General features: G+C 48.8%; 1 protein-coding gene across 1 annotated transcript in view; it reads left to right on the top strand.

The window, feature by feature from the left end:
• LOC144245738 (uncharacterized) overlaps window positions 1-6604 on the top strand; it is a 7474-nt gene extending 870 nt beyond the window's left edge. Inside the window, exons 2-4 of the mRNA XM_077781072.1 lie at window positions 225-355; window positions 4680-4799; window positions 6573-6604. Coding sequence (XP_077637198.1) covers window positions 225-355; window positions 4680-4799; window positions 6573-6604 — 283 coding nt within the window. The remainder of the gene's footprint in view (window positions 1-224; window positions 356-4679; window positions 4800-6572) is intronic.
• Window positions 6605-8425: the final 1821 nt, after the last annotated feature.

Genomic DNA, 8425 nt, shown 5'->3' with positions numbered 1-8425 from the left:
CCCCAGCGCTTCCGCTAAGCGGCTCTGCCTCTTCTGCACATGCTCCGTCTGCTAACAGCCCGCGGTCTGAAAAATGTTGCCAAGCCAACGATGGAGGCTAACGTTCAGAGCAGAAAGCCAGAAAGACGGTTTGATCCTTTGTGGCTGATTCCTTGGCCATNCCCCCCCCCCCCCCGCCGCGCCCCCTCCACCCCACCTCGCACTCTTTGGCCTCCTGTCCCCAGCCCTGAGATTCGCCAGCACAGCGGAACAAAATCCAGGACAAAGTCCGGGAGGCAGCCTGCGCTGCGGGAGAACAGCGGCACGTGCGGCCAGGTGTGCCCAGGTGTGCCCAGGTGTGCCCAGGTGTGCCCAGGTAGGTCCAGTCCCTGACGGCGGGGAGTGGGAGCGGCTCGCATGGGGAGGCGGCAGCAGCCTCGCTCCCGTTGTCTCTCGGTGGGCAAGTGTATTTATTCCAAACGGAGACTGACACGTGTGGAGCTTGGAGTGTCTTCAGGGTATACAAACGCAAAGGCGCTTGCTTGTTCTTTCCCGCCCGGACAGTTTGCCCAACCCTTGTAGGATCTCTGCTTTCCCTCGTTCTCAGCGGGTCCAGCCTCCCCTCCTCCACTCTCCCTGCTTCCCAGCTACTAGACCCTGTGTTTCGGCTCCCCCAATAGGGGGCGCTCGCGCTCCTGGGCGCCCAATGAGCCGCGCGCCGCTGCTCAGTAACAGCTCGGCTCCTTTCCCAGGCTGCCGCCCCGGGTCTCCTGAAAAGGCATCTTGGCATCTTTTTGCGCAGCCATCTGTCCCCCGCGTCCCACCCCACTCCTCACCTTTGTTTCACCCTCCCAAGCTCTCGCCCTTTGCCTGTTTTGCTCCCCCACCCCTTTCTCTCCTGTGTGACTTTCACCTTTGACACCTCTCCTTTTCTGTCATTCACAGGCTTTTATCTTCTCCGCACAGCCTTTCCCTCTCTTTCGTTTCTTTGTTCTTTTTTGAATCACTCCCTCTGCTACCTCCCTAGCCAGGGGTAGCACGGGACAGCAGGGAAACCTAGCTTAACTGGGGAATTAGGATGAGATCCTCGAAATAAGTAAATTTAGGACACACTTCAGTGGCCTATTAAACAGCGCACAGGTAATGTGCTTGGTGGTTCCCTGATGACTCCAGTACTAGTGTTCCCGATGAGGTGTGGTTGAAGGAACTTCATGGGTTCACTGCACTTTTGGGGTCAGCATGGTTTGGTCCTCAACTCTGCAAATTCAGGAACTTGATCTTTTTGGTTCACTAGGAGCAATCACTCATTGCCAAGTAGACTTACACCATTGGCAAGAAAATAAGGACAAAACCAGAGTGCCAATGTATTAATTTACTGGAAGGGATAAGCCTTTTGTGTCAGGGATGGGCTAGAGCTCACCAAGCCTGCAACTTCTTCTGGACATGTAGGGAGACTATGGGACTCCGCCTCACCTGCCCCTAGATGGAACTGTGTGGTTTAATGCTAGCAAACAGGGGCACCTGGGTGGCTCAGCCGGTTGAGCATCTGACTTTGGCTCAGGTCACGGTTAGTGGGTTCGAGCCCCGAGTCGGGCTCTGTGCTGACAGCTAGCTCAGAGCCTGGAGCCTATTTCAGATTCTGTGTCTCCCTCTCTCTCTGACCCTCCCCTGCTCACGCTGTCTCTCTCTCGCTCTCTCTCTCAAAAAAAATTTTTTTTTAAATTAAAAACAAATCCTAGCTAACAGAATGTGGGCAGAAATGATATATACCACTTCCAGAGCTGGCCATAAAATGTCCCAAGTGCCGGAAGTGAAGGACTCTGCAACAGGAGACGTACGATGGAAGGAAGGATCTTGGATCTTTGAGTCACCACTGGGAGAGATGCCTGACCCATAATGGACTGTGACAAGGGCAAGAAGTAAACTTGTATTACGTTAAAACACTGAGCTTTAAAGATGCTTTATTTCATAAGATAGCACTAGTGTATCTTTCCAGGGAAAAATAACTTGTTTCCACTGTTCCGGATGCTCTCTTCCCATACGAAGATACTTGTACAGGTACTTGTACGTGAGAAACCTTGTCCTCAGAGATTTGTTGGGTTGGCTGGAAGTGGACCAAAGACATGAGAGGTATTTATTTAAACTGTGGTACATCTTAGGCTAACATTTCAGCTGTAGCTTAGGAGATATTAGAAAGGAACTAATGGAAGTAAGGTGGAGGGAGGCATTAAAATGGTCATTCTCCAAGCATAGGCTACTTACTTCCTGATCACCTGTTCATCTTTTGTTTAGGGGTAGGGAGAGGAGTATGAGAACCAAGAAAAAAAAATGGTACCAATCCAGAAGTGTAGGGTGAGGATGAAGTGTCCAGGTTTAAAAAAAAAGGGGGGGGTGGTTTGAGGAGGGACTAAGGGAGAGAGAACCCCAGGCACGTTCCATGCCTAACATGGAGCCCAATGTGGGGCTCGATCGCATGACCCTGGGGGCCATGACCTGAGCCAAGATCAAGAGTTGGACACTTAACCTACTAAGCCACCCAGGCACCACACAAGTGTCCAGATTTAAAGACCTCATGCAGTTTCACGCCAAGATAGAGAAGACTCTGGGCTGGCCAGGAGGGAATTAGCCCACACTGTGAGTCAGGTTAGGCATGAGTTAAGTTCCAGATGCACAAACCCTGCCTAATCCACATCTTTACTCAGATGTCTTCCACTTGAAGGCATTCCAAAACATGGCAGGTCCAAAGTTCTTCCCTAAGCCCACCCTATCTCTATCAGTGTCTATTCTCTTTTCCCCATTTCTCAGGCCAGAAACCATGGTCTTAACTCTTCTCTATCTCTCCTGCTTCACATTTAATCCATTAGCAAATTCTGTGTGCTCTACCTTCAACATCCACGGAGAGATCAGCTACCTCTTACCATCAGGCTGTTACCGCCCTGTCTCCAACTGCCAGCGCATCTTGCCTACATTATTGCAAAGGCCTTCTAACTGGTTTTCTTGCATCCATCCTTGCTCCCCTCATGTCTGTTTTTCCTACAACATTTATAATGTTTTTCTTTAAAAATGGGAAGCAGATCATGTTGCTTGAACTCTCCAAATGCTTGCCGTCTTGATGAAAATAAAATTTAACTTTCTTATCATGGTCTACCGGGCCTGCACGATCTGGGCTCCCACCTCCTCTCTGGTCTCTTCTCTGCTATTCCCAAGGTTCCCCAGAGGTTACTGCAGACACTGCCCTACGCCCCAGTGGCCTTCTTGCATCTGCCTAGAGGTGTTCTATGGCCTCAGGAGCAAGTTCAGAAGCCATCTCCATCAATGAGACAGGTGTTGGATACATACCCAGCTTGCCGACTGTTCACTGGGGCGGTTCTGAGGCATATTCCTTATGATCACAAAGGTCCCTAGCAGGGGTGAATCTCAGTAGCCCACAGTGGTAACCCACTCATTAATGTCCTGATTATTAGCTTACTTCCCCATTCTCTCTTAGTGCTTCATAAGATCCCCTCCAGAATAAAGCACTTGACCAGATTTTTGTCTCATGGAGTTTGCAAACTATGGTACCTCCCACTCTACTCCAGCAACACCAGCTTCCTGTTTCAAGAACACACCAAACACCCCACCACCTCAGAACCTTTGTATCTTCTGTTCCCTCTGCCTGAAATATTCTTCCTCTCCTGTCCTTCAGGTCTCTGTTCAAATATGATCTTCATCTATGTATAAGGTAGGAACCCTGACCCCCATGAATCTCTCTCTGTCCGCTTTCTCTGCTTTATTTCTTTATCACCAAAGGCTAACAGACCCATTGTATATTGATTTGTTTATTGACTGTCTCACTCAGGCAACAGAGAAGCTTCATGAGAAGAGGGACTTAGTCTGTTCTGTTTTGTTCTGTTCTTTTCTCAGTCAGGGTCAGGAGTAGTGTCTGGCATACAGTAGATGTTCAGTAAATATTTGATGAATGAATGGGAATGGAGATAGAGAGTAGGAAGGAAGGAGAGAATGTGACCATCGTCACAGACATGCAACATGGCTTTAATGACCTTTGTTGGTAAAAGCTCAAAGTCTATAAGACAGGAGAGTTACCACTGTGCAAGGAAGATCTTGGGACATACCCAATATCCTATTTTCTGTAAAAGAGTTTGAGGCTTTCCCCCAATGAAAACGAGGAAGAGAGTTAATTTCAAAAGTATCTCTGCTTTCTGACTTTTGTTATAAGTATTTTAGATCCTAATTATAACGTCGTTCACAATTTTTTTTTAATTTAGAAAGTTCAATTCTTTTTTTCAAAAAATAGCAGACTTGAACAGATGGACGCTAATGAATGAGCCTGACAGAAAATGTACAAGTAGCTCCCCAACTTGTTCTGTCGGGTCCGAGAAGTCCACCTGAGCTCTTTTCATCATGATCTCTTGCTTTCCTTGGTGCACTGTTCCCGTGGGTGTGATCTGGGTCTCACCTCCAATTCATGCCATCCTTCTGGCCCGCACATAAGCGTTGCCTCTCAGAGAAACCTTCCCTGACTCCTGTCTAAAGTCGGAAGCCCCTGTCTGGTGATTCTCTTTCATGGCATGCTGTTGTTTTCCTTTGGGGCACTTTTCATTACCCATCGTCACAGCATATTTATTTCTTGCCATTCCTTTGGTTACTGCCTTCGTCGAGTGTAAGCTGTCTGAGGGCAGGCCATGTCCGCTTTGTCGCAGCTGCACGCAGAGTGCCTGGCACACAGAAGACACTCCTTAAAGATTCAGTGGATGCGGGAATGAAAGAGCCCGTGGAGGAAGGAAGCCCAGAACCACGAGCTGGGCAGCGACGGGCTCAAGGTAGGATAACCAGTCGAATGCAAGACCCATGCCTCCTATCTCCCACGCTGAGCCCTCCCTCAAGCCCTCCCTCTCCTCTCCTTTCACCGAAGCTGTTAATCACCTCGCTGACAGGCAGGGTCATCTAAGAAAGTAGAAAGAGGAAAAGAAAAATGAGGCGGGGGAGGGTAGAGCGGAGAATCTAGGCTCTTTTAACAGCCACTATTCCTTATTTCTTGCTAAAGTATTGGCACCTTTAAAAGCTTTGGCTGTCTTACCCAACCTCCCCACTCAATCACAAACCACAGTGCCGAGAGAAAATAAAGGGTGGGGGGGAGGAAATCAATGTGCTAAATCTTCACTGGGCTCAGTAGCAAGACCCCTGTGGCTTGCCTCTGCTGGCCGTACAGCTAAACATTCTGCACCTCCCTCTAAACGTGACTCCAAGTTCAAATGGGGTGGGGGGGGGAACTTGCATGTTAAAAATGTTTAAAAGCTGTTGTCTGAGTGCTCGATGGTTAAGTTGAGAATGGCATATTTTGAAAATATTAAAAAGGACTTTTTTGCTTCTCCTTTAAACCTTACTACTTTCAGATTTACTGTCGACCCCAAGTCTGAGGGAGTTTACTGCCCCGGGGAGGGAGAAGGAGGAGAGAAATAAAGGGCAACTGATACCTTTGGCATCAAATCTCTCTTAATCAAGAGCTTGGACTTGAAAGCTAGGCACTGCGGAAAGACAACAGAGATTTCTAAATTCTCAGACTCCTCCTCCGATACATGGAGAGCCATGCCTAGTTGGTAGTTGGGTAGGTTTTAGGAAAGGAAGGTCCACGTTAGAGAAAAGACCTACCCCAATGGGTGGTTGAAAGGAGGGTATGAAGGGCCAGGAGAGATTGAGCTAGGACCTGAGGTCATATAGGTTCTTGTCACCCTTTCTTAGGGACAGGACCCCGGTGTGTGTGTGTGCATGGGTATGTGCTTGTGTGCGTGTGTATACGTGTGTAGGTGGAGGATGGGTGAGAAACAGCGGAGAAACAGGTAGGTATGAGGGAACCTGAGAATGTCAAAGTGGAGGGCTTTTGTCACCCAGGGCCTGTGGCACAGGTACCTGGGCATATCTTAGAGGACACTGCCACTTCCCAGCTGGAGTCCAACCTATGCAAGATGACAAAAGAGCAGTTGCCAGGCACTGACTGAGGAGGTGGATGGATGAAGGGGCCAGAAGCAGTACTCTGGCCCCCCGGAGACAGCCCAGGAAGAGCACAGCATCTGGAGTTCTCCCCTGGCTGAGAAGAAGGAAGTGGAGGGTGCTGGGGGCAGACAGAAGCTTGGGGTTGGCGGAAGACATGGCCATGGGCAGGACATTGAGACCAGGCAAATGGCTGTAACCTGCGCTCTTTCTCAGTCCCCTTTGCAGATTCCTCTTTATCTCTAAACTCTGGCATTCCTTCTGTCCCCAACTCCCTCAGTGATACTGCCCAGTGTCGTGGCTTTAAGCGCTTTTGTACACTATAGACCTCAGCTGCGTGTGTCCAGTCCTAGCTCTTCCTTGAGCCCCTGGTAAATCCCGCTGGTGCTACTGCCCTGTTCCCCAGCACCCTCAACCCTCACCAGGAGGTTGGCAGCCTTACCTTCTAACTCTCCCGCTTTACCCACTCTTGCTTCCCATCTGCTCTGCAGACAACAGCCACGGGTACAGCTCTAAACATGAAAGCTGCTTCTCTGTTCCAGATCGTCCAAAAGCTTGTCGTCTCATTCAGGGCAAAAGCAGAACTCTTTACCATTGCCCACCAGGTGCACCAGGATCTGGCTGCCCGGGCATCTAGTCCAGCCACCCGGGATGCCCCACACTTCTCCAGCACAGCATGCCCGCCCTTGCCTTCCCAGAATTGGTCACTCACTTTCTCCAGGACTCTGCTTCTGAAATCATCTTATTAATAAAGCCTTCCCTGTNCCTCTCTGCCTTCCATATCCCTCCTCTCCCTGACACAACACATATGATGTCCATTTATCATCCGCCGCAAATCCAGCAGAATGTAAGATTCACGAGGCCAGGGGGCAAAGGCTTTCTTTTGTTCGTTGCTGTATTATCCAGTACCTGGAGCACTGCCTGGTACATAGTAGGTGCTTGATNAAGGCTCTGAATTCTGTCTCCCTTGCCACACACCATTCTTTAGGGGAACTGGGTATGGAGGACATCTCAACAACTGAGCTTTACACCACATAGAGGCTGGGTGATCTATTTTAAAAGATCACTTAGAGCAAAGTAGTTTGTAGGAGTGCCTGGGTGGCTTAGCTGATTGAGCATCTGACTTCGGTTCAGATCATGATCTCATGGCTTATGGGTTCAAGCCCCACATTGGCTCTGTGCTGACAGTTCAGACCCTGGAGACTGCTTCGGATTCTTTGTCTCCCTCTCTCTCTGCCCCTCCCCCACTCATGTTATGTCTGTCTCTGTCTCTGTCTCTCTCTCAAAAATAAATCAACATTAAAAAATTAAAAAAAAAAGCAAAGTAGTTTGTGAAATACACACTGATTAGGTTTTAGTTTTGTTTCTCTTCATAGTTACCCATTGGGATGAGGGGCTGGTAATGCAGAGCAGATCAGTTATGGGAAAGGGAAAAGCACATCCGAGTGAGCTGTAGAAACAAGCTTCCTTCTGCATCTCTGTGGCTCCTGACATGAGTTCAAGGGCGCGTGTGACCAACCTGCTATTGTGTGTGATGCTATAGAAGATGCATGAGGCAAAATACCCATCTTTAATAAGCTAGCCAGCTAGTTGGGGGTGCTGTGGTACATATCATGTGATTGGAGACATGCTTGTGAAAGCATGTGGCTGGGTTCAGTGACATATACCCACAAAATCTTTGAACAAGTTGGCCTGGAGGAGGTTTCACACCCCTTAGTGATGGTTTGTCAGTGGTGCAACTGGGAAGATGTGGCAGCTGATGGCAGATCTCAGTTACTTGACTTAATGGGCCAGACTTGGAGCAGGTGAGGGAAGGTGTGGCTTCCCAGAACTCACTTGTTCCCCTCACTCGGGAGACGTTCCTCCAGACAGCTGTTTCAAGAAAGTCTTCCGTATCCATGACAGGGGTTGAATAGGGGACCACTGGTTGCTGTAATGGAAGGAAAAGAAGAGTTCATTTGAAGTCTCACAGGAAAGGAATCCATGCCCTGGCATGCATATCTGTGTCATGTAGGAATCTTAGCCAACAGAAGCTTTATCTTCTGCTACCAATGTTTGTGACAGGATGTCTAGAAATGGCTGTTGTGACGCACAGTGACTATTTTCTGTCTTTTTTTTGTCACTAAGGTATTGTTGCTCTTTGACCAACAAATGTGGATTGCACACTAAACCTGTCCCTTACATTCCATGAGGGGCATTGCCTTCAAGGAGCTGACTTTCCACTCAGCACTGCACTTGTGCTCACGAGGGGGTGTGAACTATACAAGCCTGGCCTCTCCCACAGATCTCTGCTAAGGCTGAATTGTACCTCATGGTTCCTGTATTGGGGATCCATTGCCAAGTAACCAGTGATCCCCAACACTTAGTGATGTAAAACAGCAAACATCTATTATGTCACGATTCCTGCAGGTCAGGACTCTGGGAGTGGTTTAGCTGCTGCCTCAGACACAATGTCTCC

Source organism: Crocuta crocuta, unplaced genomic scaffold, assembly GCF_008692635.1.
Source record: "Crocuta crocuta isolate KB4526 unplaced genomic scaffold, BGI_CrCroc_1.0 scaffold228, whole genome shotgun sequence".
Classification (NCBI taxonomy): Eukaryota; Metazoa; Chordata; class Mammalia; order Carnivora; family Hyaenidae; genus Crocuta; species Crocuta crocuta.
Note: the sequence above shows the minus strand (reverse complement) of the source record. Positions and strands in the feature narration are given on the sequence as shown.